Below are 18,765 nucleotides of genomic sequence, written 5' to 3' on the forward strand. Positions count from 1 at the left end.
GGGAAGGGAAAAATGTATTTTCCTAATAACAAAAATAATCTTACTTCCCTCTCCTCTATTTTCTTGCTATTTTACAGTTAAAAATATTCTGTTTTCCATTAATCTTGATAGCTTGACCTCTTTCCTCACTACCAGTTAGCCGTCCAGATTTGTTGCTAAATCAGCCTTTCTAGAAATGACACTTATTCTAGGTGTCCTTGCCTTTGGCAGCATGATTTGCAACAGTAATGTAGTCAAGACTGTTTGCATGCTAAAGCAATGATAATTGTGCCAAACTACAACTGCCATTGCAGACCTTCTTCTGAATTATTTTAATTGATTAAAAGGGCAGCTACATAAGCTTATGAAATGATGCAGCTGCTTTAAGGAAATGCAGCCAGCTGCTTGTTGAGCACTCCCAAGTACTCAAAAAGCCATTTTTACCTTTAAATTAAAGTGTTGACAGCTGCCTTATTATTTAATTTTACTTTATAACTTTAGATTTACTTACGTAAATTCATTTTGTTTTGTTTTTCTAGGAAGAAAATGTGAAAACTGTTCTGATGAACCCCAACATTGCATCGGTTCAGACAAATGAAGTTGGTTTAAAGCAAGCTGACATTGTTTATTTCCTTCCAATTACCCCACATTTTGTTACAGAAGTCATCAAAGCAGAACGACCAGATGGATTAATTCTTGGCATGGGTGGACAAACTGCTCTGAACTGTGGTAAGTTATGGGATTTCTCTATTGCAGCTGAGAAAATCCTATGCAGGTAATCATTTATTTACCAACTGTTCAAAGTTACAACAGCACTGAAAAATTTGGGTGCTTGGGAATTGGCATGCATTTACAATGTTTGCAATGTGATCACCAGGGTTGTGTGATCCCCATTAGCAACCTTCCTAGCCAGTTTTTGATGAGCAAAGTCAATGGGGGAAGCCAGATTCACTTAAGGACTACAGTGCAAAAAACCACCAATCCATGTGGTTCTGTTTCTTTGGTTTGCCAGTTCTGTGGGCTTGACAGGTTCCACCATTAAAGTAACACCTCCTTCAGGGACTCTGGGCTTGGGCCTTCTCAGGGACTCTCCCTCCCAATTCTGCTTTCTCTCAGATATCTTGATTACCCCCCCCCCACCCTTTGCTACATTTTTAGAGTGATGTAAAAATGTGGTTGTTCAGAAAGGCATTTGGGGAAGAATAACATCATGTTATCTGGAAAGGTACATTAGTTATTATTTCATTAACCAATATTTGTTTTTAATTTTCAAGTAATGTTATATGTTGCTCAGAGTCTGTGGAAATGGAATGGCATATACATTGTATACATAACTAACTCCCATTTTTCTTCTAGCAGAATGGAATTGATGCACATTCATCTCAGCTGCCCCTATATGACCCTATATGTAACATGATGGCCTGCCTTCACTTCCCCATCATAGCTAAAGAATCAGTTGTTAAGGAGGAAAGATTTCCGAACATTTTTGAAGGCTAATTGTTCCAATTCATTCTGTGTACAGGAGTGGAGCTGTTTAAACATGGCATTCTGCAGGAATATGGAGTGAAGATCCTTGGAACATCAGTTGAATCTATCATGGCTACTGAGGACAGGCAGATGTTTTCAGACAAGCTGAATGAAATTAATGAGAAGATCGCTCCCAGCTATGCTGTGGAATCGGTAAATCAAATTTAAAATAATAAATCTGGCGATAGTTTGAAATGGTTGAACTGGTGATGTGTCTAAGTGTGGAGGCCATGTCATTCTAACTGTGGGGACAGGATTTATTTCTCCATTTATCATGGTTCTGAATATATTTTGACTCACAAATGTACATGAAGAAGGCAGGAATAAAGCATAATTCCAATGAAGGGAATATATGGCATTCCATTTGCAGGCAGGTCTAGGCTATATTTTGAAAGTTCCCCTTTCAGTCTATTATTTGTCCCACTGTCTTTGCATGAACAGTGGTGCTACTGCAGCAAACTTTGTCTCTCCAAAGTCCTTACAAGTTGAAAGGTGAAGGTAAAGCCAACAAACCTAGCTTTCCCAGATTTTTTTCAGGAAAGTTATTAAAGTTAATTTATCTACCATTTTGTCCTAACTGGACATTAAATATTAACTTAATCATCATCTACAGGTCTAACTTATAGCATGCTATGCAGTAATTCAATGATGCTCAAAGATTTTGGATGCAGAGAAATTTCTATCTATTGTTATCTTATTTTCTATTAATTTTTGTATTATGGCAGATAGAAGATGCTTTGGAAGCAGCAGAAAAAATTGGCTACCCTGTTATGATTCGCTCAGCTTATGCTTTGGGAGGACTAGGATCAGGTTTATGCACTGACAAGGAACATCTCCTGGATCTTGCTACCAAGGTATTTTTCTGGTCGTTCTTTTGGTATTTTGGTATCACATCTGGAACTCAGGGCTCATGCTCCCAGAGTCACCTTTTTGGTCACCCAGGTCACCTTGCAGGCAGTGTAATAGGTCATATGTTGGACAGCATGTACAATGAAAATTCAGTTTCAGTATCTTTTAAAGTATACTATGGGAACATCAAACACCAGCAATATATAAATCAGACTATTAGTGTAAATACACAATTATATAATAACAGTTATACAAATATATTAATAATTATATAATAATTAGCAGATTACTTTAACACTGATTTGAATCCATCAGATATTGAAGAAGTAGGAAGTCTGTACATTAGACATTATCTCATTGATACAGCTATTTTTTGTTAAATATATATATTACTTGTGTATATATAACTATACCCTTATAACTATAATTAATAAAAAATAAATAACTGTAATTTATAACAAAATAAATAATCATTCTATAAAAAGATATAAAAACTGCCAGAAGTATAATAAAAGATGATAGCAAGAAAAACATGTAAAATTGGAATTTATTTCAAAATCATCACTCCAAAGTAATAACAAGGGCTATGGTTTGAATAAAATGTTCTCAAATGATTTTTTTAATAAAAAAATAATGAATTTACTAAGCAAAGTAATATTCCATTTCCTTTTACCTTAGTCCATGTAGTTTTGAAGCCACTAGCAAATTCAGCCTGAAAATTCATTTATTCATTCTCACCTTTTCATGTTGATATATTATTATGATAATTGATTAGTAAACAATCAATATCAAATAATATTTAAAATTTTAATATTTTTATTATATTTGAGTTGATAGACAATTTTCTATAGAATAAAGCAATTATTTCTGCATAGGGAGTTTATAAAACTTTCTATCTCTGAAAAGTGATGGATGGAGCCTCAGAACAGATGGGTTATATGGAAGACATAATTGGTATCTGAAAATATAAACATATTTCAATAACAGATTATGGAAATACTTTTATTCTTTTTAATAATATTTTTTATTAATTTTCTGTATTTACAATTCATAACTGCTTAGTAAACAATGTGTTGTTTGGGTCCAATTTGCTTAATAATAATACACATTAAGATCCTAGTCTCCACCCCATTTTTCCAGCCATTGATAAAATAGAAGATGAACAAGTAAAAGAAATAATGATAATATGAGCAAAAAATGTTGGGCATAATATAGAATTAGAAAAATGGCAAAATCTATGAGAAAGAAACTATAAATTGATAATGGCAACTGCTTATAAAGAAAACTTATATAAAATGTTTTATAGATGGCATTTAACACCTGCAAGGTTAGCAAAAATGTTCAAAAACATGCCTAGTAACTGTTGGAAATGTAAGCAAATACCAGGCACGTACTATCATATTTGGTGGACATGCCCTAAAGCAAAAAAATAATAATAATAAATGGACAAAAATACCTATTTGGCTAGAAAAGATGTTAAGATAACATGTAGATTTTAAACTTGAATTATTTTTATTAGGTATGATATCAGAAAATATGATAAAGAAAATATATATTTGATGTTGCATGTATTAACAGAAGCAAGAATTGTATTTCCCCAGCACTGGAAAAATGAAGAAATACCATTTGAAGAAGAGATAATCAAGAAAATACTGGACTGTGCAGAAATGGACAGACTGACATTGAAAATTAAAGAAAAAGAAGACTCAAAATATTTTCAAATATGGGATATATTTTATCAATGGCTGGAAATACTTTCATTCTTTGAAGTTCTCAACCTTTATCAGCTTTGGAAATCTTTGCCTTAATATTAAAAAAAATAGCTGTAGGGAGGGCCTCTGTCACTGAAAGATGTTAGGATCATAGCCTGCTTGCAAAGGTTAGAGAGACAGCTTTACTTAGACAATTTATGGAAACACTGTTGTGTACTCATGATTAATAGAATCATGTAATAAGAGTTATTGAAAGGAAGCAGAATAATATAATTCCCATTTACATTGTATACAAAATGACACTATTAAGTTGTAGCCTCTAGAAATTTAGAGTCAGAAAAGAAAGCTTAGCATATCACCATCTGAGATAACCAGAAATCATCCCAAACTCGATTGTTAGTCATCTTATTCTAGTTCAATATGCAAAAGGATGACGGTTGAATTTTCCTTCAGTGCTGGCAAAAGGGTAGTGTTCTGCTGGCCAGATTGTGATGTTAGGGCTTTGGCTCTCTGCCATCTCTGGTGACCATCTCATTCTGCCAGATGGTAGGATTATATTTGAATACATTAAGAAGACCAAATATCTCTGATTAACTGGGGAGAGAACTGATGTTCTTTTCAGGATGTTTGTCTCTTGCATAGTTTTAAATATAAAATATACTTTTGAATATAAAATATTCAAACTTCAGGGGTGGTCTCTGTTGACAGACCTGTTCCCTCTGTTTTTGTTCATCAAAAAGCCATCTAAATAGCGACTGATACAGTATCATGAAACACTAGATTTGGAATGTATTTTAACTAAGGAAACTTATTGTGTTCATTAGCTTTATAGGTAGTCCTTGCTCCATGCCCACTTATTCAGCGATAATTCAAAGTTACAATGGCACTGAAAAAGGGCATCCACTGGTGCTTCAGAGCACCTATCCACAGCACCCCCCCATGCTCCTCGCAGTACCCGCCCACATTCAAAAGTATTGTTTGTGTCATTCTTGCCACCCTGCAGCACCCAGGCACCCACCTATGCTTCAGAGGGCCTGTGCCTAGCATCTGTCATCCACCTGTAACTCTCACTCACCAGCCTGCTTGTCTGAGACTCCCACCTCTTCCCAATTATCAATCTACACAGTCCTGAGGTTGCAGTGGCAGCTAGGATTCCTGTCACTAAACAATGTGGTCATGTGATACTGTACTTTCTGACTGCATTATTTAGTGATGGAAATTCTGGTCACCATTGCCACTGTAACCCAAGAACTACCCATACTTCACAAATTTCAGCACAACTGTTTTTGTGTGATATTTTTGTCTAAATTAGCACGAAAAAATGGAATAACTGTTTGCTGAATTATAGGGAGAAGTGCTATTCTCAGTGTACTTTTCTTCCAGGCAAAGCATGCTTAATAAGAGAAAAGTGATCTTTTATGCCTGCCTATACAAACACATATTACAGGTCATGTGAATCATTTTTATGTGCTGAAATTTTAATTGGGAGGAATCAGTGTCCTAATAGAGAACCATATAATCTTTATTCAATCACACTTTAGGAGATCTAAATAAAAAGGGAGCATTTAATACAAGATTATAAGCAGGTTTTTGGAAAATTTTACTGAAAGTATTGTGTATTTTTTTATGTAGCCCAGCTGCTCTTGCAAGGCTGCTTTTATTAATAGAAATAGCCCTTTGACAGCAACTATGTTTCAAGAGCATTAGGAAATGTTAACCTTTTTAGCACAACTGTACAAACTTTGTGACTTTCTCTTCTCTATAATCATCAAGGCATTTGCAATGACCAATCAAATTCTTGTGGAGAAATCAGTGGTGGGATGGAAGGAAATTGAATATGAAGTTGTGAGAGATGCAGCCGACAATTGTATCACTGTCTGCAATATGGAAAATGTTGATGCAATGGGAGTTCATACAGGTAGGTTTGCTTAGATCATTGTCACATTGTTATTTAAAACTTTGTCACTGGAGTCCCAAGGCTTGGTGCTGAGATCTGTGGGACTATAGTATTGATCCAATATCCCTAATCTTGTCTTTAATACCAAATGCCCCCTCTCACCTCCAGAACCATCTCTGTCCAAGGTTTCTGAGCTTAGAGATTGCCAGATGGGGATAGGAGATGGTTGGTTAGGTAAGGACACAATGAGAAGAATATTGGGTTTAAGAATCAAAAGACTTATCACATTTCTTGTTCTAGAAAAACATTGGTCAGCTTGAAAATGTGTTAATATATATTCCTTCCAAGTGTTCTGGACATACATTTTTTTAAGAAAATAAAAAATCAATTCAGTTTATTACAGCCCTAAGGTCAGATATAATAAAATATTTAATAGTAGAGCTATTATATAAAACAGTAAGTAAAATAAGATATAAAAACAATTAAGAGAATAAAAATAATATAAGAAGTCCAAATTTAATGAATGATATAAGCATATTATACAGATGGTAGCAATAAAGTAGACGACTTGTCTGAAAAAAGTAACATTAAGTACAAATTACACTCCTTACCTAGAAATTTCTTCAAGATTGAATAAATGAAGGTCTGATTACATTCTTTGTACGGGGAGCAGCATAATAGTATATGGTTTAGAGTTTTTATTGAGCCTTCACTACATGGACATAACCAAAAACTCATAAGAGTACCCTTAAAATGTCCCCAAAAGGACATTAAAAGATTTCAGAATCATAATAGGTGGCTGGAACAAATCATTTTGGAAGTATGTGATAAATATTGGGGTGAAACACTTTGCTTAAATTTGTTTGAAGATCTACATTCCAGATTCATTGTTTGAGGCTGTACTAGCATTTTCAAAACATAATGAGAATAAACTTTTCACAGAGAAGCCCAGTAAATGAATTTTATCTAGGGCTTTTTAAGTCATAATGATTTAAAACAATCTCTAAGTATTGATGGGGCCAAGCCTCTAGAAATTATTAACTTTAGCAAAAGTTAATAAGAAGAAATGATATTCCAGTGTCCAAGGAGATTACACCTATCTTTATATGTAAATGGCATTTTGATACTTTTTTGGAACCATCAATATGGCTCCAATAAATTTATTTTGAATAGTTTCATGTATGTTAAGCTTTGTAGAAGAGCAAATTTGGGAGCCATAAAGAAGGTGAGAGACTACCTTAGCTTGAGAAAACTTGCAAGGTGCAGGGATGTAATGGGCTCCTTTTGAATGACAAAATCTTATGATCGTACAGAGGTACATTATGTGACATTTGCCCAGTAAAAAAATAATAATAGCTAGAGAAGCATGGAATTGCACTCCAAGATATTTATAGATACACACCTGCTCAGTTTAAATCCCATTTATTTGCCATTTGTGAATTTACGATAACACTGGGAAACACTAAAACTTTGATTTTCTGACGGTTTATTGATATATTTCAAATATTTTGGTGAGTTGTATGAAGTACCATTGCAAGTTGCAAATTGCAATGCACTAGTTGATTTGACATAGGAATCATATGAGATCTCGCATCATGAAGTAACATGGTCAATTAAAAGTTGATATTTGAATCTGATATACTGAATATGTGCCATGTGTGATCAAAAAAGAATTGGGACTTGAATCTCATTTATGCTGATATGGAAGGAAGGTTGACAAGTGCAGTAGGATTAGTTTTCTATGCAATGCCCATAGGATTTGTAGCCAGGTTGGAGACTTAATTGTGTTGGACAAGTTAGGTTGTTGCCTTCCTAAATATCTGCAATTGTTGTACACCTTGAGATTTCCAGTTAAACAGATTCTTCAAATCACAGACACTCCATTTCAGAGTACAGCAGATCCTCTATTTAGGATGGTACATAGTTTAATGATCAGCAAAGCATTCTAAAAATATGCTTTGCAAGGCATGGAACATGTAACAAAACATTAATCTTTGAATCATTAACACAGCCATGTTTGCAAGCTTGACTTTGTTTTGCTTGAGATATATAAATGACAAAGCTGCTTTAACTATTACAAAAAAGTCTTTTTAATGCACTCCCATATTTCATGAATCACCTCTCAAATACTTGGCACAATTCTAGTATGCATCAATAGCAGTGATGGTGAACCTTTCAGAGACTAAGTGCCCAATCTGCAACCCAAACCCCACTTATTTATTTCTGGGTGGGCGTGGCCCATTGGATGGGCATGGCTGTGATGTTTATGGCAGACTGTGTGGGCATGGCTGGGGTAGCTGTGGCCCCCTCAATGTTGCTCATTGGGAGGGATGCCTGTGGGGGATGGGCAGGGTTGGGGGAGATCCAGGCAGCAGGTAGAGTAGGGGGGAGGGGAGTAGGTGATGCAGAAAGAAGGTCAGAAAAGAAATGGTTTGGGAAGCGAGGGCATCTGGGCAGTAGTGGGTGGGAAAATCTCTCCAGCTCCGTGGCAGCAGAGGTGTTCCACCTGCCACTTCACTGGCTGTGTGGGCAGAGCTGCAGAGTAAAAGGGAAGAGGGGGGTAGGCAGGTGAGGGGGGATCTGCTGAAGCCATCTGGAGGAGAAGACAAAAAGTAGTCCCACCTCGCCCACCGCCAGCAGTTCAGAGAAGCCGCCTCTGAGCTGGACGGCTGGCTGACAGCTGAGGAGGTGATGCAGTGGGTCACACCCAGGAAAAGAAGAGCATGCGAGGCCAGGAGGGACGGGATGGGGAGGAGGGAAACCAACCATGCTGGGATGCATCCGGCCATGTGGGACCTCGGTGAATTAGCAGGCAGCTGGTTGAAGAGAGGGACGGTTGCAGTTCTGCCTGCTTTATTATATGGCAGGCTGGGCAGGAGGAAGCAGCACCAACACGGGCAGCTCCCCCCACCCGGCCCATTTCTTACTCTCCATTACCAGCAGCAGCTCCCTCATCAAGCGCCCCAATGGCAAGGCTAGTTCCTCTGCTGATGCCGTAGCACAGGCAAGGGAGTAGCAGGGGCTCCAGTCTGAAGCAACAGCTCCCCTCTTCCAATTCCATGGGATCCAGCTTGGTTGCCTTCACCAAAATAATGAGGCCCTGTACAACTGCCGTCGCCTCACAGACCTTGCTACCACTGAAGGAAACAGGAAAAGTGAAGGCGGAAGCTATTCTGGCAAACTCTGTGCTGGGGTGATGGCACACATGCCAACAGAGAGGGCTTTGAGTGCCGCTTCTGGCACGCATGCCATAGGTTCACCACCACCGGCTTAAAGTAACCTTGAACAGGTTTGAAATTGTAAGGAATAACTCATTCATTTGAGTTATTGCAACAGGTTGAATAGATATATACAGTAGAATGCAGCTGTTTATTACAGATCCAGGTTTATCAAAACTATGTAAAATTCGAGATACTTGGAAACAAAAATTGTTAAGAGTTGGTCAGTGTGTTAGCATCTTTCTACTTAATATTATCTTATAACGCATGTGTGTATGCATGCGTGCATGTTATTTGTACGTTGTCTACTTCCAAAGGTTCATTTTAAAATTTATTTAAAATTGTATCAAATAAATAATTTTGCCTCCAGTACTAAGCACATTTTAGTTCCATGCATGTCTATTGCTAATCTATTTGATAGCTTAAAATATGTCTCTAGCTTTAATACAGACTAAACATTGCATGGTTAGACTAAATCTTGATAACTGCTATTCAATTCTTTTTCTTCTTCAATTAGGAGATTCTGTTGTGGTGGCTCCCAGCCAGACCCTTTCAAATGAAGAGTTGCAGATGCTACGGAAATCAACCATCAACGTTGTCCGGCACTTGAACATTGTGGGGGAGTGTAATATCCAGTATGCCTTAAATCCCACCTCTCTAGAGTACTGCATCATTGAAGTTAATGCTCGACTTTCTAGAAGCTCTGCCTTGGCATCAAAGGCCACAGGGTAAGATTGGAAACAATAATGGGTGGACAGCTATGTAAAGAAAGCATTTGGGATTTTTTAAAAAAAAGTCTTTGGAAATGTTTGATTATGTAGCCAAACATGCAGTAGTTTCAGTTAAATTCATGAATGCCTTCCTCATATATTTAATAAATTTCCAATTATGTTATGTTATAATTAATAGTTAAGTGTTTGGAGATACTTCCCAGGGCTGCATGTAGCCCTCACCCTCAGGCTGGATACTTTTGTTAGAGCTGCTTGATTATCAGTACTGTATGTCATGCATGTCGGCTTTGATGTCTTTCCTTCAAGGACTGCTTTCTTGCCTGAAGTGAAAAATTAAATTCTGTAGGTGTACAAAGTATGCTGTAACCTTAGGGGTTTTTTTTCTTTTTCTTTTCTTCGGGAGTGGAAATGCTGAACACAGCTCAAGCAAACCTTACCAGACATTCCCCAAGTCTTCCAGAAATCATGGGCAGGCCAAATAAACTCTGAAGCCTTAAAGAAAAATATTGATCAAAATAAAAGTTCTACGTATTTGTCTTGAAGAAAAATAAGTTATGTGGTCTCTATATGCTTATTGGACCAAACCTGAGCGGTTATACAGCTGCTGTAGGGTTGAACTGGATCAGTGTTTCTCAACCTCAGGAACTTTGTAAGATGTGTGTACTCCAAGTCTCAGAATTCCAGTAGGCTGGTTGGGGAATGCTAGCTGGGGAATTCTGGGAGTTGAAGTTCACACTTCTTACAAAGTTGCTGAGGCTGAGAAACACTGAATTAGATGATCCTTGTGATATTTTCCAGCTCTACAATTCTGTGATATGCAAAAGCTTTTGATATATTCTCTGTCCTTTCCCCCCAATAGCCTCTATTGTTCTGATTATTTCTATGTAAATGCACATAGAATACTTTTATTGTGAATATGGTTTTTCAAGCATTATCCAACCATGGTTTTATTTACTGTACTCAAGATCAAATGAATACTGTTTACTATAACATTTTCAGTACCATAGACAGTAACTGTTAGAAATACACATTATATAGTATGTCCTTCAAACATACTGAAGGAATATGGGCAAAAGAAGCTACCACCACTCATCTGTTATGAGCTGGGCACAATGTTTAATATTTATTAAATGAACTGCATTTCCAAGGAGTGAACAATAAACTGAAACATAGTGTCACTTAAATAAACAATTCTTTAAGTGTTCTATCACTGGAAGTTTTCTTTTAATGTTTGGATGGTCTGAAGACTCCTGATTTGGGCGCACGGTTAGACTAGAAGATCTCCAATAGAGGTGGTCCTTGACCATTCATTTAGTAACCATTCAATGTTATAGCGGCATTGAGAAAAGTGACTTATGACAGTTTTTCACACTTACGACTGTTGCAGCATTCCCATGGTCACGTGATCAACATTCAGGCACTTGGTAACTGATTCATATTTATGACCGTTTCAGTGTTCCAGGAACATGTGATCACCTTTTGCGATCTTCTGACAAGCAAAGTCAGTGGGGAAGCCAGTTTCATTTTACAGTTGTGTTACTAGCTTAACAACTGCAGTAATTCACTTAACAACTGTGGCAATAAAGGTCCTAAAATGGGGCAAAACTCACTTAACAACTGTCTCACTTAGCTGTCTCATTTTGGGTTCAATTATGGTCATATGTCGAGGATTGCCTGAATACTTTCCAACCATCCAATGATTCAATGATTACCTGTGAAAATATTTTTTTTTGTTCTTGATGTCAGGTATCCTTTGGCATTTATAGCTGCCAAAATAGCCCTTGGGATCCCACTACCAGAAATTGAGAATGTAGTATCTGGAAAGACCACTGCCTGTTTTGAACCAAGCTTGGATTATATAGTAACCAAGATACCACGCTGGGACCTTGATCGTTTTCCAGGTGCATCCAACAAGATTGGGAGCTCAATGAAGAGTGTGGGTGAGGTGAGTCCAACGCTTTCCCCATTTTCTGAAGAAATAATATTCTTTTCAAAATACTATTGAGATCATATGGCAATATTGATGATAATGTTGGAAATGGGGAGAGGTAAGAGGATCTGATAGTTCAGAATGTTTCTGAGACATAGACTTACTCTAAGGTTACTAGTTGTGCAACTCATGGTAGAGGTAAGATGAATTAGAACTCTTATTTGATTTATAGTTCTGCCTAATTAACCATTGCACTTTACATTCATAACCACTGCACACAATCAACTCTCTCTACCAGCAATAAATAAACTGTTTCAGGCTCAGGGTTGCACCTGGTAAACGCATAGCTTGGAAATGGTGTATGTATGTGTGTGTGTATTCCAACAAGTGGGTGAGGCCAAAACAAAAACAAAAATGTATTTAAATACAATTGTATGACTATCCACATATTGAATTATTTCCCCTTTGTCTAGATTACCATTTGATGACCTTTTTGGAGGCATTCTAGATCCATGGCTAGGGAGTTGGAAGCTATATGAGGGAATACCACCCTCAAAAGATGTTTTAATTTAGACTATAATTACAATCAGTCAAATTGGCGGCAACCAGGTGCCAGAACTCATGTCTTGTTAATCTTTTATTAATATATATATATATTCAGTTCTTGGGACGCGGTGGCTCAGTGGGTTAAGACGCTGAGCTTGTTGATCAGAAGGTCAGCAGTTTGGCGGGTCGAATCCCGAGTGCCGCGTAACAGAGTGAGCGCCTGTTACTCGTCCCAGCTTCTGCCAACCTAGCAGTTCGAAAGCACATAAAAATGCAAGTAGAAAAATAGGAACCACTACGGTGGGAAGGTAACAGCGTTCCGTGCGCCTTTGGCGTCTAGTCATGCCGGCCACATGACCACGGAGACGTCTTCGGCTTTGAAACGGAGATGAGCACCGGCCCCTAGAGTCGGAAACGACTAGCACACATGTGCGGGGGAACCTTTACCTTTACCTTTATTCAGTTCTTAACATAAATTTAATTTATTGTATTTAAGGCAAATGTTCATAATAAATTTTATACTAAAAATTAAAAAAAGATTTTCAATTCACCAATGATTTTTTTTTAAAAAATTGACTTTTGCACATAGTCAGTCACTGTACACACACCCACACATGTCAGTTGTGTAATGAAACATAATGGTCGCCTCCCGCAGTAAGCACTCAGTGCGCAACCATACAACCAATCACAACCTGAGCAGTGTGACAAGCCAAGCAGCAGCATCACAATCAGTGCAACTGAAGTACGCATGCATCGGACTCGACACACAAGCAGCCCGCATACACTGTTTTAATGATTTTGCAGCCAACCTGCTATACTCAACACGGCGATTCAAGTCCATGAATCTTGGGGGGGAGGTATTGCCCCCCTCAGAAAGGGCTCGCAACTTGGGTGTCCTCCTGGATTCATGGCTTAATTTGGAAGATCATCTAATGGCTATGACCAGGGGGGCCTTTGCACAGGTTTGCCTAGTGCGCCAGTTGCGCCCCTTTTTGGACCGAGATGCCCTATGCACGGTTACCCATGCCCTCATCACTTCTTGCCTGGATTACTGCAATGCTCTTTACATGGGGCTGCCCTTGAAGAGCATCCAGAGGCTTCAACTGGTGCAAAATACGGCCACGTGGGTGCTTATGGGAGTATCTCAGTACTCCCATGTTACACCACTCCTGTGCGAGCTGCATTGGCTTCCGGTTACCCTCTGAGTGCGGTAAAAGGTGCTGGTAATAACCTTTAAAGCCCTAAATGGCTTAGGCCCGGGGTACTTGCGAGACCACCTGCTGCCATTGTCAACCTCCCATCGCCTGGTTCGCTTCCACAGAGTCGGCCTCCTCAGGGTGCTGTCGGCCAGGCAATGCCGGCTGGCGACCCCCAGGGGGAGACCCTTCTCTGTAGGCGCACTGACCCTCTGGAATGAACTGCCCCCGGAGCTGCGGATGGCCCCTGACCTTCAGTCATTCTGCTGTGACCTGAAGACCTGGTTGTTCCAACAAGCGGGCCTGGACTGACTACGTTTTTTAATTAGGCTTTTTACTGGGTTAAATTGTCTTGTAATTTTGCATTTATTGTTTAATTCTTTTTTTAAATTTTTTATTCTGTTTTTTAATTTTTATTGTTGTGAGCCACCCTGAGTCCTCAGGGAGAAGGGCGGCATATAAATTTAAATAAATAAATAAATAAATAAACAAACAAACAAATATATATATTTGTTACCAATATACCTGTCTCTCACCCTCTTATACAGGCAACAATCAAATAGGATGTGAGCCAGGTCTTCTACTTCTGCTGCTCTGCAAATGCAGAGACATTCATTATAGGGTATAGCATGAAATCTCCCATATCTGACCATTGTGTCAAGCTGTTCGAATGTTGCTCTCGTAAATATCTCCCTAAGATGTTTTGGGAGTTGTGACTTCAAATAACTGTCTACCTGAAAAGTACATTTGTATTTACTCAGGCATTTTAAGTTACCCACCTTACTAAGGATAGCTATATCAGTTTGTGCTTCTATATCCTTAATTCTTTGGGCAACTTTTTTTTTTGATTGTTCTCCTGTTATGCAAGGACGGGAAGGCCACAGCTTCTTACAAAATTTGTTAGTTTGGTGATCCAGGAGATTTGTGATTGTAGTTTTATTTGCTCTAGTAGGCATAACTTGGGGAGTCTATCAGTCTCCATTTCATTAACTTTGCACCAGTAGTTATAAGCTCTAATTTTAGATAATGCATGAATTGTATGAATTCCCAATTCAGCTCTAACTGCTGCAGCAGATGTTCTTGGATCTACACCCACAATACATCTCAAATGCTGGGACTGTGTTTGTTCTAGGACTGTGGCTGAGTAAAGACCCCAAATTTCTGCTCCATACAAGAGCATTGTGATAACCTTAGCCTTATAAACCTTGATAAATGGGGCTAGGGACCATGGGTAACTATGATTCTTTAGTTTGAGCAGTAAATTCAAATGGGCTTTTGCTCTAAATGTACTCTGTTGATGATGGCAGGCCTAAGATCCAGTCTTGGGAAACGTTACACCCAAATATACAAAGGTGTTAACTTGTTCAATTGGTTCACCATCTAATTGCCACTTATGTCTCTGATGGTTTCTCCCAAACACCATTATTTTTTATTTAGATTTGCTAACGATTAGGGAGTTATCCTGGCAATAAGAGCTGAATCTTCTTACCCTACATAATCCTACTTGTGAGTATAATAATAAAATCATATCATCAGCAGAAAGCATGCTGTTACAGTAAGTATTTAGGACAATTGGCATGTGTACCATGATATCCTTCATTAACCCAGGCAAGTCATTGATGTATAAATTAAATAATAATGGGGCCAGGATACACCCTTGCCTTATCCCTTTATTTGTGTGAATCCTGTTAGTCAGGGCCCCATTAACCCCATACCGCACCCTCAAACAGGTACTTGTGTAAAGGGCTTTAATCAAAGCCAGGAGTCTGGGTTCTATTTTAAGGGATGTCAATTTACTCCATAGCATTTCTCTATTTACCATATCAAATGCTGCTTTAAGGTGTATAAAAGCAGCAAACGGGTCTCCTCTTATAGGCATATTTGTCAATTAGATATTTCAAGACAAAGCAGTTATCAATAGTAGATCTGTTTTGTTTAAAACCTGCTTGTTCTTCTGTGAGGATGTTGTTTTCCTCTACCCAGATTTCTATTCTGTTCAAAAGGTACCTAGCATATATTTTTGCTATAATGTCAATCAGGCTGATGGGCCTGTAGTTACTAGGATCGTTTTTATTCCCTTTTTTATATATAGGGACAACTATTGCCATCTTCCACCCATCTGGTATATGGCAGGTGTTATTTATGTGTGTAAAAAGACCTGCTAATACAGGGCCCCACCAATTGGGAAATTTCTTAAATAATTCTACTGGTAAAAAAAATCCTCGCCTGGGGCTTTATTGCTCTTTAAGCTTTTAATGATGGTTTGTATCTCCTTTTCTGAGACTAGTGGCCAAGGGGGGGGAGAGTTCTAGGGTTTACTAAATCACTGTTTAAAGATAGTTTCTTTACTGGTTCGGTGGGAGCAAACAAGCACTGATAATAATTCTCCCAGTCCGCAGCAGAGATTGGTATGTCGAATGCAAATCTCCATTCCTTTAGGATGCCTGCTACAGAGTGCCAAAAGAATACTGAGTTATGACTTCTAGCAGCCAACTCGAGTTCTTACCAGATTGAAATGGCAAAACTTTTTTTCTTTAATGTTATAGTTTTTTTATATTCCCTTCTTGTGCGCAGCATCTTAGCTTGTATATGGGCAGTAGGATTCCACTGGGCAAGCCTCATGGCTGCCTTCAATTTCTTTTTCAGTCGCTGGCAATCAGGATCAAACCAGCGAGGTCTACCCACTTGGGCTCTTTTTGTAGTAGGTTTAGCTGTTAGGTGTTTTTTCAGTATATTACAGAGATTGTAGAATGTATTGAAGGCTGACATCCAGTCAGTAGTAGATGACTGGATTGTTCTAGCCCACTTAGTAGCATTCTCTGTTTTAAGGCATTCTAATATTGCCTTAGTATCAACTTTGGCCCAAATTAACCTTTTATTTTGGGTCACCGCTACCTTTTTGGTGAGCCATCTGTCAGCCATGTTATATGGTCTTAAATCTGAGTGGCCTCGCAATGTCACACTTATAGGCTGATGGTCGCTATTGTCGCTAAGGTGTACTGTGGCCTCCGAAAAGAGGTCAGCCTTATCTCTAGACATGCAAAAGAGATCCAGTACGCTACTTGAATTGGCCGAGTGGTATGTATAAGGGTATGTGTAATTCTTATCCTTACCCCCCAAAATTTGGAGGTTACCCTTAAAAATTAAGGAGACTAGGAGCAGGCCAGCGGCATTACTTTTACAGTTTCTCGAGAGCCACTGAGGATGGTTATCAAAGAACTCCCCTGGGATTCCCTTCTTCTAGGCAAGCTCATACAGAGAGAGACCCAGCCTAGCGTTCAGATCTCCTAGTAATACCACTATGGACTGAGGATACAGTACAGATATATCTTCTAGGATAACTTCCAAGCCCATCCAGTATTCTGAATTATAGTGCTGGGATGTGCTTGGAGGAATATACACATTTACCAATATTAACTCAAACTGGTCATATTCAAATTTGACAGCTAGGAAGTACAGATACTTATCTTCGTTATATAATTTCTCCCCCTGCCATTGCAACTCTTGTTTTAGAAGAATGCATAGCCCACCAGAGGGTCTCCCTTTGTTCTTTGTTTTTGGGGCTGGGGAGGCCCATCCCTGAAAGCCTGGCAGTTGTACTTGTTCATCCACTTCAGTTAGCCAGGTTTCTTGAAAGGCTATTACGTCAAATCTAGAGAGGAAGCTCATTAGTCCACTATCAACCATCCCTTTCCAGCCAGCTACATTCTAGGTCATCAACTGTATGGGGTTCACGGAGGCAAGGTGGTCTGGCTTGGTTGATTGGCTAGATGGTAAAAATGCCAGATGTCAACTTGACATTGGAGCTGGGTCAATATCATCTATGCTTCCCATATAAACACAGTTGTTGTGAGGTTCAATATTTCTCCTTGTGGGTTGCAGAACTTGTTGTTGCTCCTCTATATCTCGATTGCCAGTGTGCCTCTGCTCTTGCTCCAAGAATGACTTTTTTCCAATGGGCAGGTACTTCCGGCTTAAGTCTATAAATGTAGATTTATGTCCATTTTTGGAGGGGCGTAGCTGAGGATTCATCTTATGAAAAGATGTTGTGGGAACTTCTAAATCAAATGAGGATGGAAGCTGGATTATATCCTTAGTGTTTGTCAGTTTAGGGGGCACTGTGTGATGAAGCCCTTTGTCTTTCAGTTGTTTCTCAGAGGCTGGGTCAGTCAGTGCAGTTACCCCATTGTCAGCCTGTGTGACAGTACCTTTTTTTACTATTGAGGTAAAGGCAGATTGTTGATTAAATATATTGTCACAAGAGTGTGTGATTAGTGGAGCCGAATTAAATAGAGGCTTTGCTGTAGATTGAGTTGTTGTCAGTGCCTCTTTTAGGTCATCCAATCTTTGAATGATATTAACTTGCTCAGGTTCCGGCAATGCACTGAATAGGTCAATCAGCATTTCCTCTGGCACATCCTCAGCAGTTCCTGCAGCTGTGGGTAACACAGTTTGTATATTGCTCCTTTGCCTTCTCAGGGTCAGTTCAGTTGCAGCACCCTCAGGCTTAGTAGTGTGAGGGCTGTTGCAGCCTGGATTTAAAGTGACGGTTCCCTCTTGGTGATGCTGTTTCAGGAGTGGGCACGCTTTGACTGAGCAAAAGACCCTTTTTGGAAATATTGAAAAGGAGCTCAGAAAGGGCTTCATTCTGAAGAGCATGGAGGGAATTGTGGGCTGCTTGAACAATAGGAGAATTCTCATACATTGCGTTCTTGCTGGCAGCCACTCTGCATGTAGTAGATCTATCAGAGTGAATTCACAGCAAAGGAGCTGGCTCAGGGACAGCCTAATAGCTTCTCTATTACTCCAAATGGGACGTGGTGGCTCAGTGGGTTAGGACACTGAGCTTGTTGATCAGAAGGTCGGCAGTTTGGCGGGTCGAATCCCGAGTGCCGCGTAGCAGAGTGAGCGCCTGTTACTTGTCCCAGCTTCTGCCAACCTAGCAGTTCGAAAGCACGTAAAAAATGCAAGTAGAAAAATAGGGACCACTACGGTGGGAAGGTAACAGCGTTCCGTGCGCCTTTGGCATCTAGTCATGCCGGCCACATGACCATGGAGACGTCCTCGGACAAGCGCTGGCTCTTCGGCTTTGAAACGGAGATGAGCACCGGCCCCTAGAGTCGGAAACGACTAGCACACATGTGCGGGGGAACCTTTACCTTTACCTTTATATTACTCCA

The 18,765-nt window shown here is 39.1% G+C and overlaps 1 protein-coding gene across 1 annotated transcript in view; it reads left to right on the top strand.

The window, feature by feature from the left end:
- Window positions 1-18,765, top strand: part of CPS1 (carbamoyl-phosphate synthase 1) — a gene marked incomplete at its 3' end in the record, with an annotated part of 181,118 nt that overhangs the window by 59,697 nt on the left and 102,656 nt on the right. The window contains exons 14-19 of the mRNA XM_081313498.1: window positions 519-708; window positions 1,502-1,659; window positions 2,232-2,360; window positions 5,841-5,985; window positions 9,700-9,910; window positions 11,660-11,858. Coding sequence (XP_081169624.1) covers window positions 519-708; window positions 1,502-1,659; window positions 2,232-2,360; window positions 5,841-5,985; window positions 9,700-9,910; window positions 11,660-11,858 — 1,032 coding nt within the window. The remainder of the gene's footprint in view (window positions 1-518; window positions 709-1,501; window positions 1,660-2,231; window positions 2,361-5,840; window positions 5,986-9,699; window positions 9,911-11,659; window positions 11,859-18,765) is intronic.

This window comes from Vipera berus (genome assembly GCF_964194415.1).
Source record: "Vipera berus genome assembly, chromosome: 1".
NCBI classification, from domain to species: Eukaryota; Metazoa; Chordata; class Lepidosauria; order Squamata; family Viperidae; genus Vipera; species Vipera berus.